The 23330-nt window shown below is 35.8% G+C and overlaps 1 protein-coding gene across 2 annotated transcripts in view; it reads right to left on the reverse strand.

Annotated features, from left to right (window-relative positions):
- Window positions 1-494: 494 nt before the first annotated feature.
- Window positions 495-23330, reverse strand: part of USP9X (ubiquitin specific peptidase 9 X-linked) — a 107628-nt gene continuing 84792 nt past the window's right edge. For both annotated transcript variants that reach the window (XM_072848101.1, XM_072848090.1), the window contains exons 31-45: window positions 21889-22109; window positions 21307-21497; window positions 20683-20856; window positions 18317-18458; window positions 17390-18140; window positions 16747-16870; window positions 15217-15442; window positions 13952-14081; window positions 10462-10647; window positions 8522-8742; window positions 7335-7423; window positions 4634-4790; window positions 3932-4144; window positions 3397-3492; window positions 495-1925 (exon numbers count right to left, since the gene is read on the reverse strand). In XM_072848101.1, the coding sequence (XP_072704202.1) occupies window positions 1791-1925; window positions 3397-3492; window positions 3932-4144; window positions 4634-4790; window positions 7335-7423; window positions 8522-8742; window positions 10462-10647; window positions 13952-14081; window positions 15217-15442; window positions 16747-16870; window positions 17390-18140; window positions 18317-18458; window positions 20683-20856; window positions 21307-21497; window positions 21889-22109 (3056 nt within the window). In that variant the 3' untranslated portion in view covers window positions 495-1790. The remainder of the gene's footprint in view (window positions 1926-3396; window positions 3493-3931; window positions 4145-4633; window positions 4791-7334; window positions 7424-8521; window positions 8743-10461; window positions 10648-13951; window positions 14082-15216; window positions 15443-16746; window positions 16871-17389; window positions 18141-18316; window positions 18459-20682; window positions 20857-21306; window positions 21498-21888; window positions 22110-23330) is intronic.

Below are 23330 nucleotides of genomic sequence, written 5' to 3' on the forward strand. Positions count from 1 at the left end.
AACTACAGACCTTTAATTTGATAAGCAGCTTTGTTTCTATCAACTCATTTGTAAAAAACACCATCAAGCTTGTGCTCATTAAATATATATATGTATATATAAAAACATACAAAAAGTACAAGATAAATCACATTAAGAAACTTTTACAGTGTAGTTGTCCTGATTATTTTATTCTTAAGGGCCAATTTTTTTTGTGCACAGAATCTCAATGTGACTGTTGTTCCAGAATTCAGCATAGTGCCACTGCACAGAATTCACCTTCTGTGCAGTCCAATTAAAAAAAAAAAAAAGAACAAAAAAACCCCCCAAAACAACACACACCACAGGACAAAACATTCTTCTTAAATCAAATTCTATTTGTGAATTCAGCAAAATAATTTCTATAAAATAAAACAGCAAAATATTTAAATAGTATAGGGTGGGCTGTATCTGTTTTGCAGGGGTATTTGGTTTTTAGACAGGTTCCAAAAAATTACACACATTCAAGTTACCAATTTTCATTTAAATACAGTATTTACTGATGCGTTTCTTTAAGTCTTTAAACAAATGTTTATTCTGGAATAGAGATACCTCAGAATTGTATTTGACTAACCAGTAGTTTCTTTTATAATTAAACCCTGCTTCTAATGTTAAGATTTCCTGTATAATGGATAAAGAGCTAAGACAATTCTCGCTTTCAAGTAGAACTGTGAACGAGCAGAAAACCAGCAAGTTAACTTGGTGCAGTGGCACTCACAAGTACTGTGTGATTTTGTTGACTTCCACTTCACTGGGATGCAGTAGAAGGAAAGTGTTAGAAGTTTATCTAATAAGCTCTACCAAAGAAACAAAACAAGCACACCAAATACAGTCTATTATGCTCCAGGCATCCTGGCATAGCAAATTTTTGCATATTTGTTTTAAATCTTTTAAATTCCTATTACTGAAAACTAAGTGTTCTTTATCCCACCCAGAGACAGAACTGTCAAACATCAGATGTGAGGAACATATGTGAAACTGAAAACCACTTGTTTGTCACATTTTCCCTCCCCATTTTACAGTCTAGGTATAAGAAGAGAAAGTTCTGAGCAATACAGTTGTCACATTGGGACAACTGCTGTCACGGGTTTTTTTTTTCCCCCCTCATTGGCTACACTAACTTGGTGTGAAGCCATGCTAAATGTTACAGCATAACTATAGCTTCAAAGTGATTAACCTAATACCAGAATGAAAAAGGCAATGAAAAAAGATCTAGAAACAATGTTACATCACCAATTTTCCACATCAACCAAATAATTAAAAGGTTACCAGCCATTACGTTGCTCATAGTAAAATCGACTCCAGTGGCAAAGAATTAACATGAAACTATTTTTGTGGTTGACATGGATAGGCTTTTTCGTAAAGGAGTTGATCCGACTGCCATGAGGCAGGCAACACTGGTTGCAGAGCGCAGCAGATATATCAAGAAATTATTTTTTTGTTTTTTGTAGATCTGTGAGTCTCATCAAGACAAAAAAAATGTTTCTTGCTCAAGAATTAACAGTCAAACATTAATATACTATATACACCTTTGCCATTTACACATTAGCATCAGGCCATTTATTACAAAACACTATACACTTTCCACTGCAGGCGGGTTATATATTGACAGCAATTTTCTGCAGATAAGACAGTGAATAGACTCTCCACTCCATGTTGATTAGGAATAGTTTTTCTAGTTTTAAATATTAGCCAGACACAGAGAAAGGTTGGACTGTAAGGCCTGGGTGCACAGTCTTGATGGAGCAAGTTAATTGATTATGTGCATTTCACTAATCTTTTGTCTGAGGCGGGGAAACTTCTTCACTGCCTTCATAATTTTCTTGTGCTCGTTGGCCAGTTCGCTGAGGGTTGTTCATATGATGTGCTGCCGGGCCTGTATATGGCTGTCCATGCACGTGGTTATTCTGTAATAAAGCATAAACATTTCAAAAGGACATTAAACTTGTGGACCGTTTCCTAACCCATTACTTGCTTTACTCCTTTACAGTCCAATTCAGACTATTGGAAAGTATCCTCAAACACATTGAACTTCTCATGTAGCAATATCTATATGAACACACATCACAGTTTCTTCCTTCCTCTGAATCACATCTTTCACTTACCTTTTCACTTTACACAGAAGGTACACAAACTTTCAACTTGTAAAGATAAAAGGATTAGTTAAAACAGTAATCTCAGCTTTCAAATAACAAACATTTACATGCAAAGCAAAAGCAGCAAGAAAGAAAAAAAGGGAGACGAAAAGAGGCTGCCGATGTGCTGTGGACATTAAACTGTGCACATATTTTATCAACAGATTCAACCAGCTTGAATTTTTTTCCAAAGACAATGGAAAAAGCGTATCTGTATTTATGCAGCATACTTTAACTTTTAAGAGGGGAAAACTTTAATGTTACAGAACTGAATGAAATCTAGACCAGTTGTTTTCTCCAGATGCTCTGACTCCATTTAAAAGTCGTACACACATCTGGCAAATGAAAACACCTCATCTACCTACTGTTTTGCAGCGTTTAACCAACTGTGGAGAAACTAGGAATATGAGGATTGTGTGTGTTAGTGAGAAATGCCATCTCTTGCAAGAAAGTGAACGCATCACATGGGTAATGGTGAGGTTACGGCATGTGTCTGAACTCAGGAGCTCAGAAAGGAGTGGAAAAATCTGCATGACTTACCAACTGCTCTGCTGAGAACATCAAGTAAGGAAAGCAAGATGGAGGGAAAATGGGTTTGGGCAGGAAAGGAAATTAAATTAGCAGATTTGGAATATATAAAATTAATTGGAACAAAAAATGGCAACTAAGTGGGGGATCTACTAATTTAGTCAATTCAATAAAAAAGCTGGTTATGATTTCTTTCAGATCTGGCTTTCCACTGAAAGATATTAACAAAGCAGCCATTTAACATAAAAACAGATTTAGATTTTATATGTACTTAAGATTTAGAGATCAGTGTTCATAGCACCAATTATACATAACAAAGCCATCTGCATTTTCTGAAAGCCTTCCAATTACCCAAACTGAAATTCAGGCCTTGAGGCTTACTTTTGTATTTAAGAACAAGAAAGCAACTCACAAAATATTATCAATGTCAACAAATAGGCCAGAATCAAATTCAGTATGCACTAGACCATGATGACATCTCTCCCCCTGCTCTTTCTATGGATGATCAATCCCTGATCTGATAACATTAAAATTCTCACCCAAAACTCTGATGGTGAAACTGTTCCTGGCAAAATGGAGGTGTATCTTTATCTGTCCAAGTGTGATATTTGACAATAACATGCTTCTGGCTAAATACCTATAATTTAAGTTACCATAAATGCTAAAAAAAGCCAACCTGGATCTCTGAATAAATGGTTCAACTCTGAGCTTTTACCTGTTGATACTGGGAACCAGGTGAATGGGGATACAGTGGGGCATCTTCAGGTGGAGAAGACTCATGTTCATCTGGGGCATCAGGATCATCTGGTTCCTAAAGTTTGAAAAAAAATTTCATTTACTAAGGTAAAACATACTACCATTATTCTATCCAGAACCAATCCTACATGCAAGTGATTGCTTCAGACATGCTTGGAGAGAAATTCCACCCCAGCGTGTCACCCATAGCTACATAAAAATTCCCACTATCAACGTATTATTGGAAAAACAGACCCATTCATAATCTACTTTAAATGGTCAATTTCAATTCTATACTGCTAATTCTTTAAGTGACAGATGTCTATAGAAACAGTAATAAAAGTGGAAAAATGCACAGGAGTATGTAACTGAAGCCAACAAAAACCAGAAATCCGTATTTATAAAATATTATAAAATGTGTTACCTCTAGAATGACCGGATACTGTTGCTAAGGTTAATTATTTATAGAAGCACCTTACTGAGACTTTTTACCAGAAGTCAAATTAATTCTTTACCTCCTCTGGGCAGAGTTCACAAGCTTTTGCGAGAGTCATTCTAGCACTGTGCGATCTCTCTAGAAAGTAGCCATTTGATGTTTCATTGCTTTGTATTGGTGGAGACCAATTATTATAGGTGTATTGGGGATTGCCAGTGTATGGTCTACGCTCAAGCTCGTCTCCAAGCCATTCTACTGCCCAGGTCCATTTTCTCTTCAAATCTCCATTGCTCTGCAGATGGAAAATTAACAATTCAGAATTATTTTCTCTATTCTTCAAAATAGAAATATTTTTCCGTTCCTATACATCAGCTATCAGAGAACAGACCACCAACACATATGCTGTTTAAAAGACTCCCTGAAATACCCTTTTTTGCACAAAGAAAACTTCAAGTTTGAAGTGAAGTCCGCAGATTTGCAGCTGCATCACGGAATCATGAGTGCAAGTTCAACCAAATTGCTCTCAATCCCATATATTGACCTTCTGATATAGGAAGGTTCAAATGAGTTGTACTTGGAAGTTGTAATTTCATCAAGGCGATAAAAAATGAATAATGGTGGTTGTGGGGGGGGGGTTGTTGTTGTTGGTGTTTGCTGTTGTTTTTTGTTTTGTTGTTGTTTTTTTGTTGTGGTGGGGCTTTTTGTGTTGTTTGTTTGGTTTTTTCCTTTCTTTTCACAGAACTGGGAAAAGAGCAGCAAGAAACAGAATGAAAGGTATCACCTGAAGGATCTGGTAGGCTACAGGACAGTTGCTGAAGAGAGCTACCATGCACTTTATACACTGGTAAGCTCTTTTCTGATAATGATTCTTAGAGCGCTGAATGGTGTCAAATAGTCCATCCCTGTCATCCGGGATTCCCTTAAGTGCATTGTGAATCCTAAAAAAAAAAAAAAAAAAAAAAAAAAAAGCCCAAAACTTGAAGTGTTAGAGTTTTAGTATTTGAATTAAGGCTTCACTTACAATGTAATTACAAAAGGGATAGCTCGTATTCTGACTTCTGGTTTTAGTAAAGAGTTTTTTTTTTAAATCAGAAAACTAACTTGACACATCACAATGTAACTTGTAATTTTAGCACATTTGATAATATTTAAACTCTCTGAATGAGATATATAAAACATGTAAGTATGATTAATTCTAATCACAGCAGCCAACTTTAACTGGTTAATTTTTATTACTTATTTTTAAAATCAACTGTATTTACAAAACAGATCTGTTAACCCAATAGGTCCTAACAGAATTGGAACAGTTAAATCCTCAACAGAATGGTTACTTACATTATAGTTATGCTTCTCAAAGATACACTCTTTTACGTGCAGCTCCTCTGAAGAGGAATGAATGGTACATATTTGGGCATGAGGATAAGGGACTTGGGCATTCCCTGGAACTAAGCCCACTTTCTGTGCCTTCTGCTCTCAAACAAGGAGTAGAGGAATTAATTGCCACCCTGAAACTGTGCAAGAACCGAGAACTAACATACTTCCAGCTTTGAAAAAAAGTCAGAGGAGGGCACGGAACCTACACTGACATCTTGTAGAGCTACATTCACTGTAGGAAAAGCAACCGCCCTCTTTCCTCATAGCCCTGGCAACAGTCAGCAAGCAGACTTCAGGCAGCCAGCAACCTACACTTCATCTGTAAAGTGATGATGAGCTTTACTTCAGCTGATTTAACTTAATGGTACTTGTAACACTATTATGCCAAACTTGGCACTTGAACTTGTCAAATCAAGAGAAATTTATGAGAGTGGGTCTGATGCCAAAGAACAGCAGCAGCCATCTCACAGTACAAGAATACAAGGAGCACCAAAGGATGCACACTGCCTAAGATCAGATGAAGTTTGTTTTCTAAGAGTTAGAAGATCTTACCATTTACTATGGACAGTTATGCTCTTTGGGGCTTTTTTTGAAAGAGAGGATAAAGATCATTAAAACTCTTGAATTATCACAGCAAAACCAAGAACAGGACAGAGACCAGTACTTCAAGCTGCTTCCAGAAGTGGCAGCAAGAAATCAGAGGATGACTGCAGCTGGCCACTTAATACCCCTCTGCTGAAGCCTAACACAATTCCAACGAACACTGCTATTCCTGAGACTGCAATCTTGAATATGAAGTGATGTACATCTCTAAGTATAGCGAAAGCCATACTACAACATTCAACCTCCTTCACACCCCATTATTTAAAAAATAGCGCTATCCCAAACAACCACTTCCATGACCTCTCACCTGCGTTTCCACCCTAAAATGTATTATTTTACTTCACATCTACTAAAGTATGCCCGTCCTCCAGCATTCTGTGGACTTAAAGACATCTCATGGAAGTATTTGTTTATCAGGAAGGAAATATAAACAAACTGCATTATATATGCATTACTTATACCTACATATGCAAAACTGAAAAGCCTATATATAAAGGGTATTCTTGTCCCTTACTTAAGCTGTAATTCCTATAAAGAAAATGAAGAAATCCCTCCAACTCAGTCTTCATGTTTTGGAGTGTGGTAAGCCAGATCACCATCTTCTCTTAGAGTACCTTCTAAAGTAAGGCCAGGCAACTGAAAAAATCCTAAGAGAGCAGTCTACTTCTACAGGTTAAGTACATGAGTTCACTCCAATACCTTTATTGCACACGGGAAGTGTGCTCTTACTCCAAGTATTTTAAATGTCAAGAGACATGGTTGCAAACAATTTAGTAAATCCGATACTACCTATATTCACTTATTATGAAACAGGGGCATTTTGAAATATTGACAGGTAGGCATGTTGATTATCTTTATTTTGTGTTACCTCACCTACTACTATATAAAACTTCTGAGGAACTGACTATTCTCTCAAACAGTCAGTATTTGCAATAATTACATTTTTTAAATCTCAGCTTTCAAAAGCCTTATTCTGTATACATATGAAAATTAGGTTTGCAACTGGATAAATATTTAATATATTGAAGTTAAAATTCTATTGAAATGTGATGACATAGAGAATATTTATGTATGAAATACGCTTTTCTCACAAGTTCACACTTTATCCATGTCTTGGTATCACTACTACAACTGACGTGCTTCTTAGTAAGACCAGGCTATCATTGGACCCTCTTGAATGAGATGTTTCTAAGGATCAATCTAAGCATCTTGCAGTAAATACCAACGAGTTTAGCCTAAAAGGCACGTTCTCTTGTATGTGAAAAATCTTGGGTTTATAGGGCTAAGTAGCAAATTTCTCAATAGTAAGGAAGGTCAAGGTGAAAAATTGTAGATTTGTCTCAAAAATTGAGATAAAAGTAGAAAAAAAATGCTTTATTCCTGTATGTTGATTTAATATATATTTAAAACAAAACTCTTGAAAGGATTAGCAACAGAACCACTGTGAAAACAAGCTGTACAAAACATAATAATCTTGAATTATAAAAAGACAGGTAAATACTAACCTGTGAGTTTGCCAAGAGTCCTCAATTAATAGGATTTGCAGAAGCAGATCCAAATAAGGTCGAAGCTCATATGTATATGAATATGCAACCTTAAAAAGTAAAAATGCAGAGAACATAAGAAAGCATTCCTTGAAGCATGCAGATTACATGGTGCAATACAAGAACACAATTCATTTGAAGTGAAGTTTACTGTAATTTAAAGGCTATTTCAAGATACAATGCCTTTTTTTTTTTTTTAATAATGTTGATTGTGTCAGGGTTTTTTGGAGGTTGTGGTTTTGTTGGGGGTTTTTTTGTTTGTTTTGTTTGTTTGTTAATATAGTAGGTTTTGTAAAGGACAAAATGTTTCCTCAGGAGTTTCTAACACAACTGATCTGAAGCCCCAAGCAAGAAATGCTGAAGAAACTACCTTAAACAATACCTTTAGAAAAGCAAAATTACAACAGTATTTTTCACTGATATTCCTACTTTTAGACAGTACGTTCAAAGCTTATCTTCAAAGGTTATCCTAAAATGTAAAATACATGGCTAGCAAAATATCAGTAAAGTTATTTTTATTATGATTCTTTCAAGTGCCAAACAAAAGAACATAGAAAAATGTGATGTTTACATGGAAAAAAAATAGGTGAATATAAAGATGAGCTAACAGAAGTAAAAAATTTCATTTGGAGTGGAAAGGTATGACTAACCTTACAGAGATTACAAAGGAAAAACAAGACAGTCCCAAAGATTCTTTCCTGAGTCTGAAGCCAAGTACGTTCTGCAGACTTGTGAAAAGAACCTTACAAAACATACTTGAATTGAATACAAGGGAGATCTTAGGAAATGATTCTAACTTTCTATCCAACATTAAGAACCTCTTTTATGGATAATGACAGAAAAGGTGAAGGAAATGCTCTTGCAATACATAAAGACCACCTCAGTGTACTTACTTTCCATCCTTAACATAGCGTTCCTAACTCATAAAAGGTCGATTGCTTTCCTAAACTCATAAAAGGACTTCTCATAGTACTCCAACATAATGTATAGACCTAAGAGTGTAAATACTGACAGAGGATGCCACCTTAAGGAAAGTTTATTTATCAAACACCTATTCAGTATTTAATACAACATTCCGATATATAAATATAAAATCTTGCATCATACACATTTATATTACCATCTTTCTGCTATCTTTTTATTTTTACCTGCCAAAGAAGTTCACTGAGGACAGTGGAAGAGAACTGAGGATTCTCCCAACAGCAGAAACGAAGCAACTTGATGGTCTCTTCAGAGTTGCTGCAATCTTCAATAATTTTCTTCACATAACTAGTTCTCACAAACAAAATGTCTGCTACGTTCTGCTGAAGTGCCATTATAGGTTGAGACAAATTAGGATCACCGTAAGGGTTGGCAAGCGGGGGATTACCTAGAAGAAACAGTTATTTCAGATGAAAAGGTACTGAAGTACTTTCAATGTAGACACAACAAAATATAAATTGGTGTAACTCATCAAAAAACAACAGATGGAGAAAAAACCCAACCCCTCCCTAACAGCCGATTTTCTTTGAAAAATACTATGGTATGAAATAACCAAGTTTTCTGATTGTGAAGCTTGACACTTGCTGCCTGAGGGAGCTACTTCTCCCTCTCAGATAAGATTATGCAGTGACAATCAAAGCAGAACAGCTGGAGACATGTTCATATGCAAGAACAGAAATTACTGAGAGTTTCCTCAGTGAAATCCTCTTATGTCCTGAAATTATCTGCTTCAATGCTTGTGTAACACAGCCCAAATCTATCATATTTTAGGTCACAAGGTCTATTTACTTCCCTAGGCAATGAGAAAGTGTTCAGAGAAATATCTGTCAGAGCAGTCCCGTCTGAATCTCTAGAGTGTAGAGGGAAGTAATACACTCTTGAAAGAATAAAAGTTCATGTATCTTATTTATTAAGCTTCATTTTGTGTAAGGGAAGACTGTTGATTTGCTCCTGATGTTTCTAAATTTAGCAGTGTTTTTAGTTACTGTCTGAAGATGCCCAGAAGTCCAAGGGAGAACTTTACTAGCTTAATATGCTGAAGCAGAAAATAACTTTACAAATAGTAATCATAATTAGTAGTCAGAGTAATGTTCATACAAAATAATTTTTTTTTTAGTACAACATTATGAATACAGTGAATATACAATTATTCTTCATAGGTAGAGCATCTTTCCAGTGTAAGCCTCAAAGCCTGCAAGCACTGAAAACAAAACGAAATCAAAATTGCCAAATGGTTCTGAAGCTTATCATAGCACAGTAAAATTTTCAGTTCATTAATCTTACTATAGCATATTCTAGTCTATTGACTTTATAGCCTGACACATCAAGCTGTAATGAGTTTGCCATTAAATAGCTTCTCTACAGATTCCTAATTACGTTTTCTAAAATATGCTTAATAGAATGTGTACATATACAGGCTATAAAGTCCACGTAGCCCAATATTCTGTCATCATTTCTCAAAAATAACTGCACTCTATTCAACTACTGGAGATATTAATGATTTATACTGTGGTCGATCAATTTCTAGCTGATTCTTTATCTTCTATAAATTAAAGTGCTGGCTTCTGTTTGTCTTCTTGACTACAAACAAGCACCAAATCATTTTCAAGAGCTATCCACAACAACGCAATGTCTCTTTACTGAGAAGCAATATTAGCTATTTCAGAGCCTGCTGTAGTGTTTTTCCCGTACAGATTACTTTTGTACAGGTAACATGAAAATAATCTATTATTTTATTGCCTACTCAGAATCAAAGGATCTTTATGCAACTCTTTACAATGAGCTTAAACTACTCTAAAATCATTACTATTTTGTAATCAACTAACTACTACTTTACTACTCAGTTGTTTTCCTGTATCTTTAAGGAATAAGCCAAGAAGCATAAAATACAGAACAGATTTCTGTCTTGTGCTTTTTACTATGTTGGTATAGCAAATCAGTTTTGCTTGCAACAAAGAGATTTCTGTCTTTAAACAAAAGGAGTTGCTAAACATAAAAGGCAAACATTTTTCCAGCTAATCCAGTTCACACATAATAGCTAAATATGCACAAAAGACATTTACTGATATATTCAATTAATCTAAGGAGAACTTAAAATTCACTATACCATTGATAGAAGACTGCATCCGCGATGACACATTGCAACAACGGATCAGCTGTGACACAACAGTGTATAGCTTCCCCAGTTCAGCATACTGGTACTTAATTGGAGGACCTGGACCTTCATCCAGAGCCACAAGCATGAAGGTTGCCGGAACATTTAGTTTCAGAAGTTGTGTCTTCTCTGCTACACCTTTATGGGGAGGGGGAGGGGGGAGAAAAGAAAAAGATACATCTTGTTTCTGGCACTGACAATACTTTTTTGTTTGTTGTTTTTTATTAAAGAAAAATAACTACTGTTTACATGGTTCGTAACTTTTCAGTTGCTGGGTTTTATTATAACCATCATGTATGTTTTCTGGGGAAAAAATAATCAAATCAGTAAAGATGCACAAGAAAATTATATTCAGCTGAAAAAAATCACATTGCAGGAGAGCTGTAAATGACTAAAGTTTCTTAACAGTGCTCATTAGCACTTAAGTAACTAGCACCTACATTAATAGCAAAGCCTTAGAGAAGTCTTTTGGACAAAGAATTACTCTTTTTCTTGTGAGGCCCAGGATAGGATGAACACCCCCCACAGTATAATTTGTTATTTTTCCATCATGTCCTAGATACATCAATTACAAATTTAAGACATTTCCAACTGTGCCATGCTATGCAGTGAGTGTAAATAAGAGTGACAAAAATCAAGGGGGAGGGAGAAGGGAAAACCTCCAAAATCAACCAAAAACCCAACCAATCAAAAAAACCAAACATACAGCTAGTTTCACTGCAAAAATACCTTGCACATACTACACAAGGACTTACCAGTAAATTCAGTATGTCCCTTCTGATCTTGTATTCTGTTTCTCAATTTGGTTAAAAGTCATGAGTTTTCATACATTTTGATGTTTTTTCTTATTCTGAAATATACCTGGACCTTACCTACCACTTTTCTGATAAAAAGGAGGAATCCAGATAGCACCTTGTTAGAGCTCTTTTATAGTATCTTTTTGATTATGTTAGTTTTGTACTTACATCCTTTGTAGAACTGATCTCTTATTTGCTTTGATGTGAACAATATATTATCTGATTTCTCAAAATGTCAGACAATTTAATCTTTCTCACAGAACCTGGGGCATTGCAGGAATGAGGTATTGTGGCTTTTGCTGAATGAACACTCCACCTCCATACAGAAACCTTTAGTTAACAGTAGTAAGACAAGCACAACTGCTTAATATTCCCATGTTTATCTTTGCAGGGTAGATTGTGATAATGATCAGATCCAGAAATAAAATTTAGTTATGCTTTCCTGTCTGGCTTCTGAGTGCTTTCCTGGTCAGAGGCTTCAACTGCACTGACTGACTATGGAAAGCTAGTAAAGAAGAAAAGATAAGTTAGAGAAGAAGAATTGCATCTCTCTTCTCTGTAATGACATTAAGTCCGCTCTGGGGGTCATGACGGAACCCTGCCTGACAAGAGAATGCTTTGGTAGACGAAGTATATGGAAACAACATATATTATAAGTGAAATTAAATTAACACAATTGCCTAGATTAATTTTACAGATAGGAAATTAAATTCCTTTCATGTGGCTAGACAATTTTAAAGACCTTCCAGAACTCTGTGTGTGTGTGTGTGTCAATTCTGTGTGGAAATACTGAAGTAACGCCATTTGGACTGATACACTTGCTTAACACTTTAGCCACAAAGTAATCTAACAGAAACTCACATTTATAACTTGCCTGCATGAGCCGATAACCAGCAATGGCTGAGCTGCTCAGTATTATGAGCATTTTGTAAAATTTCCAAGGGAACTAGATCTCCTAGCTTCATACTACTTTACGTACAAGGATGAAAATACCTTGTATTAGAGTAAGAGGGAGAGTATTCTTCCACTATGGAAGAATAACGTGTCTTGTTTAGAACTTGCTGTAGAGAAAGATGCTTTGTCACTTAGGCTACCACATGTGAAAGAGAAAAGGACTCCCGACAGAAGACCCTAATAAATGGGGAAAGTAAGAATGTAGAGCTCTGTGACAATTCACTAGATATGAACCTGTGATTACCCTCATCAACCTGAGAGTGCAAAAGCAATCCTCTATTCGTTTCACTTGCATTTTGTTACTCTTAATTGCTCTTCCTCAGGGCAAATATATAAAGCAGCAATGGATTAACCCACCTGAGAAACAGCTTATTCAATCAATCATCAATTGATTTGCAGCATGCTGATAGTGTTAAGAGAAAGCATGATTACAGCTGTTCATTTGAATGTGAACAGGAGTGATCTCAGTTCAACTGCAAAAATGATTTTTGTTTGCAACAGTTACTTCAGATACTATTCGTATTATTTTATTCTATTCTTAGTATACAGGCTAGTGACTTTCTATGCAAAGAACCCACATAATCCAGAATTTAATACAAGTTTTTGTATACTTCTAAATCTATACTTATTTCTATTTTCATAATGCTGGATACAATTAAGATCCTGAAGAAAAATGGGTGATGCTGGAAGTGCCACAGCCAGTATTTCATGTGGATCACCACAAAACTGATAACCATCTCATCTCAGTTATATTATAGCATGTGTATAATGGGTCTTAAGTGTAGCACCTGCAAATATAGGTAGTCCTACTTGAAGGTGCTAAAAAAAGAAATTCATTTACGATCATACTCAATCTCTAATTTAATCTTTCATCAGAAAATTTAGGAGTCTAGTCTTTATAAGAATCAGTCTCAAGCCTGGAAGAACTTTACTTAAGCCTTCCTATATTGTAAAAACCCTGGCTTTTCTTGCCTGTTTATCTTGGGGGAACTACAACACCTGATAAATTTCTAGTGGAATTTCCTGATTCTTGCATTCTTTTACCTCATATGATGTCTATGGTGAAAGCATTCTGGCAAGCAATGATGACTAAGAACACATACAGACGGAGCTATTTCCTCAGCCTCCCAAAGAGTCTTTAAAGGGAAGACAGATACAGAGCCAGTGTTTTGAAGTTCACAGCTATGGAATGCAAAGGTGAACCAAAGAAATTAATATTGAAAGGGCACAGTTGGACTATATAGACGAAGCATGACCTTCTGTATTGACGTTTCCATAAAGGCGAATCATGCATCTCTCTTTTTTTGAACTTTTATCTTCCTCAACTTCTTCAGGCTCAAACCAGTTGACAGCCCCACATGCTTCTTGGGTCTCATGACCTCCCTGCAAAGGAGCCCTGAACAAAGCATCATCTCTCTTGCCATTTTTGCACCCCCCACACCCTCTCAGAATGACACACTCTTACTGCTCCAAGCTTCTCATGTTAATCTTACAAGGATGGCAGGAAAACTAAAGCCCCAAACTCCAAACTGGAGGAACACAAATGCTCTAGAGAGCATTTATATGGCATTTAACAATAACAATCTGCCTGAGGCTGGAAGACTGGATTCTCCTGCTGTTACCTGTGTAACTGGTTCATTAATAAAAAACAGTTTACTACAGCGTCATCAGTAAAAGTGTAATTTGCTTACCTAGATTGGCATACATCACAAACAGATTGAAATACTGCTGCAAATGGCGCCCATGTTCAGATACTTCCCTTCTTAGGAGATTTAGTACCGCTCTCAGTAAGTGATCACTTAAACTTAAGTTATCATAAGCCTATTAAAAAAAAAGTTTTAGTATTAGTGGTTGAACCTATCAAAACTTTATTTAGGTTATACTTTCTACTATGGCAGAAAACAGAATTGATTAACAGGTATGGGATTCATACGAGCTCCAAAATACTAGCAGCTGGTTAGTCTTCTGTATTTTACACAAAGACAGACAGACATACAGGGAATAAGACTCCCATCACTAAATACCATGTAAGTCCAAGAAACTATGCAAGTATAGAAGCTTTCAATTGAGGTTTTTCTCCAACAGCAGCTAGGCTTAAATACTCAGAAAAGCACATGCAGTTCCACTGTGAACTTCATAGACTAAGACGGACAACCAAATCACCTCTAGAGGTGTATCTCAAATACCTCATGAAACAAAACACTGTCAAAGCATAGGTAGCTTTAACTTAATACAAATTCTTTTGCTGGATACAGTAATGAAAACATTCTGAGAAGGTAAGTGGAACAATACAAATAAGAAGTGTCTTACTGTAGACATTAAAAACATGACAAAGAAAAGGCTCAAAAAGGTTATCTTTTAAATTTTAATACAGTCCAAACAAAAACATCATTATGACAAGTATTACATGAAGATTTTGGCTTTTTTTTTTTGCTTGTCAGTCCTAGGTGTATAAAATCCGGCAAGTCACTGTCTACTCCTATGCAAAGTTACAATTTTTGACAATTTCAATGTTGCAGGATACAGGGGAAGAAAACTTGGGGAACTCCTGAATGTTTTCGTGGGTTTGGGGCTTTTTTTGGTTGGTTGGTTTTGGTTTGGCTGGGGGGCGGTGGTGGTGGTAGTGGTAATTCTAAATGAAAAACAAGGATTCACTCCCCTATGCGTTACTTTAGTATAAGCCACTACTTCTGTTTTGCAGATTTCACACCCACAACTCAACTCAAAGTTCTCACTACTTAGTCTTCACAGAGATTTACAAATGAGGGGAAACTGAACCCCTCTGACAGCACCTCTCACACAAACTGGTTGTGTTAACGTGAGGTATGTAGCGCAAAATGGACTGTACAGCTTTCCTGTCAACACTGCATCTACTCCAGAATTTACTTTACATGAAATGCTTATAACGACGAAATAAGAATAAGTTTCAAAAGTTTTTTGTTAGAAAATTAAATACCTGACTAGAAGGTCCAGGAGAGGCAAAAGGTGAAGGACATGGTCCATCTTGCAATGAAAAATGTGCAATAAATACTATAAGTTTTGCAAATGCACCCCTCACTTCAGCACTAGGGCATTCCAAAAGATACTCAGAGAAGCGGTTTGAAACATTAAAAAGGACGTTGTGTGCAAACCAAAAGCGTACATTCTTGCTGTGACGAAGAAGGATGCATAACGCATCATACCTGAAATAGAAGATGACACAACTGAGAGATTATGACCAAATGTAGACATTAATGAATTTTGGCAGACATATTCTTTTGCAGAATTTGAAGAAAATACACGTTAAAGGTGATCCCCAAACATTTTTGCTCACAAAATGCTTACAATCAGATAAATTGTAGTTCCTATAGTTATACTCCCTGTTATTAGCAATCACAAATTAAAAAGATACTTCAATTAAAAAACTAACAGTTAACTGTCGCATTTTATTTCTATCACCCATAAGAACTAAGACAGGATTACATCCCCTAACTCCCAAACTACTACTCAATGCAGGTCCTAAACTGGCAGCCATCATTCCCTCTGTATTGGAACTGGGGGAGACGACAAGTAGCAGAAAACATGTGAGGTGGATTTCATGAGCTGTGTATAAGACAGGTAACTAAATATGTAACCTATAAGGAATTTATATTCTCATTTACAGATCTTAAAAAACCAAAACCCCAAAGAGTAAAATATCTCTTCCAGAGAGGGTCTTGTGTGACTGTCCTCCTTCCTGCAGCAATATTTGAACTCCTCTTGATCTCTTAAAATAACAGGAGTAACTCAGCTACTCTGAAAGTTGCTATTGGAGAAAAACTTGATGTACATATTTGCCATGTATTACACAACTAGTAGTTGTACTACTAGTAGCTGGTGAACTACTGGTCATCATGAATCTAGATTTTCTCTTTATTTCTACCAGTAGTAACCCACACTCCTCTCCCCAACACAGAATAACCTAGCTTGAAGACTAAAATGCTGTGATGCTATGAATAAGATCATACTGTTCGTTATACTATAGAATTGAGTTACAGGCCCCGTAGCAATGTACATAAAGCAGACTCTAAAAGATTTTATGTTTCAGAAACAGAACACAAGTGTAAGCTGCAAAAATGGGTTGAAAAGAGCTTTGTTTAAAACTACTCAAACTATGAACAAACCATTCTGAATTAAAGTCACAATACATAACGTATTAGTTTTGCACTAGCAACAGATTCTACTCCTTTATTCTTTTTAAAAGACAGACAAGAGGTAGATTTAAGCTCTGTTTGAAAATGAATTTTGAAGCTGTTCAGCTCAGCAGCTTATTTTAAGGCTCAGTTTCTTCCCAGTATTGCCTGTTCAAATTTTCCCCCCTTTTCATGTGCACCTTGACCATGTATTTGTGGGAGGGGCAAAAACAGGACAGACCACTAACACCTTTTATTGTCATATGTATGTAACTGGGATCTTTTAACAGACATCAAACTTCCAAAACTGTAATTGTTTTTAAAAGACAAGATACCAATCACTAGCAGGGCCACGGACTATTTTCTTTGTATGAAATCCTGTGGTGAAGAGAAATCTAGCAGCAAGCTGAATACTAATCATAGTTATTTCTTCTGCTTCAGGCAACAGATGATCTTGTCCTAAAGAAAAATCAAAATACTCACATGTAGACAAAGTAAAAGCAATTTACTTTTAATAATTTAACTGACTCCAGATTACTATTTTGTCTGACCTTCTGTTCCAATTTTAACAGGAAACTTGATCAAAACAGCCTCTAGCTTTGGTAATGTATCGTTTGAAAATGTAAGCTTTAAGACAGTAGCAAGTACCTGGTGGCTAACATATGTCTGATTTTTAGCATCTCACCTTTAAGAACTGTCTTCAGCAGAACAGCCCACAAACATAAGTATTTTAACATGACTTAGTACATAAGCTGAGTAGTAGTTGATAGTTTATCAAGGTATTTTTTCCTAAATATTCTGGCATGTTATCACTGATGAACAACTCAATAACAGATGTTTAACTGCAGAAGTCCAGAAAGACAGAGTATTCAAAGCAGAACGCACAAAATTTTCACTGTCTAGACAAATTCTTGACAACACAAATCAAAATTCTTCTTGCAAAAAGTTAACCCATAATTATTTTACTAACATACTAACCTGGAGGAGGATTTAAGTAGACACTATTACAAGTAAGCAACTTCTTTATGAACTGGAAATATTCTAGGCTGTACTGCATACGATTATGCATGAACTGCACATTCTGCTTCCGTACACTTCGTTCAATGGCTGATGGCATTTTAATCTGATGGGGTTTAGTGGTGATAGCAAGTTCTGAAATATATTTTATTAGTTCATTGTCTTTGTCTATTGTGTCCATACGTTCATAAAAAAGAATATAAGCATTCCACCACCTCTTCTGGCGTCTGTAGGACATACGCTTCATCATATGATCAAACACTTCTCCCATGTATTCTCCACCAAAACACTGGTTTTTCATTTCTTCATCATCATCCATTTTACACTCTGTCACATCTCCATCATCAAATTTATACCACCGATTTTTCTCACCATCTCCACCATTCCTCTGGATAATATAAGAGTAATAATGTCCACCACTGGCCTGGCCACTGTGTACAAGCACACCAACAAGCCTGTATTTCGTGCTCCCAGAGTGTTCATTTTCTGACTGTTCATTTTGTATTATCTGATTTTCAGGATTCACATCATCTCCTTCCAATTTAGCTACACCTGCCACCGTGTAAGGCTCCATGTCCAGCTCTCGTGGAAATTCAAAATAATCATTGAACTTGATTGCACATTCCCTTTCCCAGTCATAATCAAATCGTTTCAACTGGATTGCAAGAACTGGAGGCAACTTCTTAATCAACAAGCGTTTCACTGTATCAACCTAAAAAAGGACATGAACAGTTACCAGCTTTTAAGTTTCCATTCATATACTCTTACCAACAACTGAATTCAGTAATTAAAGGATAACTTTTTTCCCCTGAACATGAACTAAGACTGAACTTAGTTCGGCTGTAACATCACACTTGTACACAAATTTAATATGTAAGGAATCATTACCTTTTTGTTGCATTTTTCACAATGATATGCATTTGCACCTTCCAATAAATCTCCTTTGACATACTGTTCCAAAGAATCAAGGAGGTTTTGGTGATTTCTTATATCTACATTCAGAGTTGTGAAGGATTCCTCGCATTCGTACCTACCAACAAACAGGCAGATATAAGAAAAAGGCAGAAACATGTTAAACTTCCATGTTTTACAGGTGCTACAAAGCACCTTACTGCAAAAGTTTTATTCAGCATTTGATGTCAACTTCTGGCAAAAGGAGTTAAGCAGTAAAAAAAGATCTTTTTTTTTTTAATTGCAGTCTTCCTACAGTTACCTTATAGTATCTGCACATTGTATTTTTTGATCTGCACTAACTATAGTTATTTTATGAAGATCAGAGAAATGACTTGTATGTCTCAAGTTCACTGAAAAGGCCACGGAAGTCGAATCTTTTAGCATATCTTGTTTTTAAAGCAGCTAAAGTAGTGTGACAGACTTGGCTAACTTAAGCTAGTAGAGAAGCACAGATAGCGAAGTAGAGTACTTTTTCCATTGCTGAACTTTAGTGTCAGGAATTAGACTGATAAACACAAATATTGTATCATACCTAAAGACAATAGTTCAAAACAGACACAGAAAAAAGCAGAAAGCAATCTTTTTTATTTTTCTACCTGAAAAAAAACTTAATAGCTGTCTTCATAAAATCACTTTGCATATTTATGACTGGCTTTGACTTACTGTGTTCTGATACAACCCTCAAACAAATTCCTAGCAATGAACCAGCAATGCCTGAGAGGCAGCCAGTTAAGACATCTTGGAAACTTTTTTTTTTTTTTTTAAGATAAATAAGTGATGAATAAATTTAAAAAGTTCCATCTATTCCAACATAACCCTGCAGGGCTTGTTTCTCTGATATGCAATCAACCACACAAAGGGTTTTATAACAGTGAGTAAATTAATATTTAGAAATACTTCAACCAAAACAGTAATATTCATTCATTTATTAAATAACTTACAAATTTAGAAAGGCTTTTAATCTGTCATACCCCAATCCAATAGTTTAGTTTATCATCAGTTTTATCCTCCCTAAACTACAATCAGGGTAACATTTTTATTAATAAGTACAATTATGCAAATCCAGTAGAGTTCCAAAAAGACAGGTAATACTTCAGGATAGTACATAATATCAGGAATTAATGGTAACTCACGTTGCTTCACATCTGTATCTTCCATTTAATTACCCATTGCATATAAAATAGAATCAGTGCTTTCATTTTATCTTGCAATATTTCAACTTACTTCTGGTCACATATTTTAACCCATGAAACTTAAGATGTTCCACTTACAAGTTCTTCTAATTCACACATGAGCTCAACTGAAGTTGAAAGATTACCACAATAAAATCAGTTTGTATCAGTGGTTTTTTTCCTGTATTTGAATTGCTAATTGAAGGATAACACTAAATGATCAACTTTCACAATAAAGAGAATTTGCAATGGTAATGTGCAGAGAGATCTATATCATTTAAGAATCACACATAGTCTCAAAGATGTAGTCAACAGTAAGAAGTGACAAAGCTTAAAACAATAATAAAAAAAGCCAACTGTTGAAAAAGAACAAGTCCTCCATTAGGCCATGTTGAATCTTGCACACAATTCTAATCATCCACCTCAAAAGGAATATAGAATAAAGTCTAGAGAAGTACAACTGTACAATGCCTAGTTCTATTCTTTCACTAAGCATTTGTCATTGATCACCATCATCAAGATAGTGGGCCACCGACTTACAGTCTGATTTGGTATGGGTGTTTTTTTACATACCTTATATGAAGCTGAATTTCAATATTCACATTTGAAGTTAATTAAAAATACAGCAGAAATCTTAAGAAAAAGATAAACTTTCTACATAATTCTCCTCAGTTACAGCTTACACAGTGAATATGAATGGAGTTTTACTCATTGGAATTAAAAATTCGTACTTGGGTCAGCTCTACCACACACTATGGAAGACAGAAGACATGAATAGCTGTTGGCCATGTCTTAAAGTTTTATACATTGCATTTGGTCCCTAAGTTGTTCTCACTTTTAACATGAAAAATTTGTATCTTTTCCTCCCCTGATCAATACACAATGCTTCACATACAATCTGCTAAGTAGAAGAAATATACAAATTAATGTTAAGGCTGTAGAAAAAAAAACAGGGCAGCAAATTCTATTAGCTTTAAAAAAAACCACCAACAAACCAACAAAAGCCCCACAAAAATGCCACAAAAACCAACCACCACAAAAAAACCCACTCTTGACTCTTTAGTCACTTTTATAAGCGTACAAACACAGGTTGTTTTTCTGTAAGAAAGGAGAATCTTAACCACTTACCGATGTGGGCATCCTTGACAAATCTTCTGATCAGCAAAGGACCCTCCTAAAACTTTACTTAACATTGCTGGATGGCCCAAAGCTTTTAAAGCTTCATCTAAACTGTCCACCAAGGAATTAAAAAATTCTAAAGCATCATGTTGTTCGCGTAGATTTACAGGTTCACCCCAAAGTCTGAAAACAAAAGAACATTCTTGTCAAATATTTTTTGCTTTGTTCTCCAACAATTTCTTTCCTAAAAAAGTATTATTCAAGCTATTAATCCATCCTTCTTAGTGGGCAAAACTATTTATTGGTTTGTGATGTAGTATACCAACTGTTACTCTGTCCCTGACACTTACTTACTGGTAAGTAAAAACAAGCTTTTGTGTATAACTTCATGCTTAATTCAAAGTCTCAATATTAAGGTCAAGAACTGCTAAAATTCAAAATAACCATCTTGCTGTAAATTTTGGTTTATTAACAGACTTCTATAGAATGGTGAAGAGGTAGGATAACAGATACAATGCTGCACAAGTTCTGCTAATTTACACTTAACATTGCTATAATTTCTTCTACTACAATTAGTTTTGTTGCATTTCAGTGGTCCAGTGAACAGGCATCAATACTAAATTTTCTATTTACCTAAATTGTTTCCAAAACCCTCTTGGTACATAGTACTGTAGCCTGGAAGCTGCTAAATGACCAAAAATTACTTGGAGATGCCTCAGAACTCCAATATTGTACTCTTTTCTGTCTTCTGTTTTACTCAGTGCTGGTTTGTCTTCATACTGATGTGGATAACCAAACACATCATCTCGTGGGTCAACATTGCTCTGAAAAGCAGAAAAAAATTTGTGCAATTAACCTTGATATGTAGCTGTCTCATAGCTAGCTGTATCCCTTGTTTAACAATCTAAGGTGTTTCATATTCTTATCTGAAGAAACAAATAATGTCTTTGTATGCATTAATGGAGTTCTATGGGCAGAAGTGGTGTACAGTGCTTTCAAGTACAAATCCATGAGGAGGAAGTCTGCAAGCCTTGCTACTTGGATCTTTTGAACTGCCTCTCTGGTAGCAAGCCTATTCAAGTGAGAAATATTATGCTACTGTCCCCACTGCTGGCAGTGGAAAGCAAAGCTATTAGTAACTTAAATTTGTTATAATCTTTTCATAAAAAAGAATTCTGTTTTAAAGATAAGCAAGTTCTACATAATTAAATTTACCTCATTGTCCTGCTTTTCATCCCCAGACATGTCATCATCTACATCACTGCCTGTGCCTTCAATTGCAAGAATCCCATTCCTGATGGCTGGAATCATGTACAGCTGCTGAATAACAGAATTCATGTAACAAGTGGCACCAGCATTTTTTAGTCCTACAAATCCTTTTGGTGGTCGAGGCCCAACAGGTGGTAGATATTCCCATTCTGTAAGCGCTTCACAAGCTAAAAGAAAATAGCAGAATATGATTAGGAAATTATTTTGTTATAAAAGAATTAGACCATCAATGCAGCACAAAGGGCAGTTGCATAAAATTAGTATTAGTCTGTATCACACTGCAGTTCAATAAAACAAGTGTTCCACCAGAAAACTTAATTGCTAACATTAACACAACTTCTGTGAACGATAGTTCTATCTGCAATCTTAACATTACATCATTTTCTTGTATTGCATAACTAAAAAGGTGGCCAGACAAAAATTCAGCCTATTTATGTATCAAACAGAAGTCTACCCTCAATACCAGCAAGTTTCTTAGCTGAAGAATTCAGATGAATGAATCTAGAATATATAACCAATTTATAAGCCTTTCACAAATGTATAACCCTTTTAAAATTACAATATTTCACTTATGCTTCACTTTTCCTTGCCAGTATGGGAAACAGTGTTAGATAATGCTATCTATGAGACTAATGATAGATTTTTTTTTTTCCTCCTGAGTCTTGTCCCTCAGACCTCTCAAATATCTTCAAAGTACATTTACAATCACAGGTTTCCTACGCTAACCTGTTGTTCTGTGGTTTTTAACACAAAAAGTTCTGATGTAAAAGAAATAAGAGAGCATGCGTGTTTACAAGCAAGCTTTACTTGGTATATGAAACACACAGCATGCACAGTTCATACATGTGTTCTCTCTTCTGTCTGATGTACCATGGAGATCTGGTGTTGTATCGTGCTTATCAAATATTTCAGTAGGAGGCAATGCCATAAAATCCTTCTAATCGTGAGGTGATAAGAAACACACTACTTTCCAATAGAAAAGGGTGAAGAAAAAAGGATGAGGCAAGGGGAAAACCATAAAGCTGCCCTTTTCATTTATTCATTTGAGACTGAATCAAACAGGAAGAGACTGAAAAACTAACTCACATGACTCACTGATACCACCAACTGGGCAAGTAGCACTGTCATTTTGAGGGATACTATTTCTAGTTGCTTATAGTTTTGCTAAACTATACAAGTTTAAACATTCTGTTAAATCACAGAATGGTTTGGGTTGCAAGGGACCTTTAGAAATCAACTAGTTCCAACTCCCCTGCCATGGGCAGGGACACCTTCCACTAGACCAAGGTTGCTCAAAGGCCCAAGCCCCATCCAACCCAACCTTGAACACTTCCAACAATGGGGCATCCACAACTTCTCTGGGCAATCTGTTCCAGTGTCTCACCACC

The sequence above is a fragment of the Ciconia boyciana genome, chromosome 1, assembly GCF_034638445.1.
Source record: "Ciconia boyciana chromosome 1, ASM3463844v1, whole genome shotgun sequence".
In the NCBI taxonomy this organism is placed as follows: Eukaryota; Metazoa; Chordata; class Aves; order Ciconiiformes; family Ciconiidae; genus Ciconia; species Ciconia boyciana.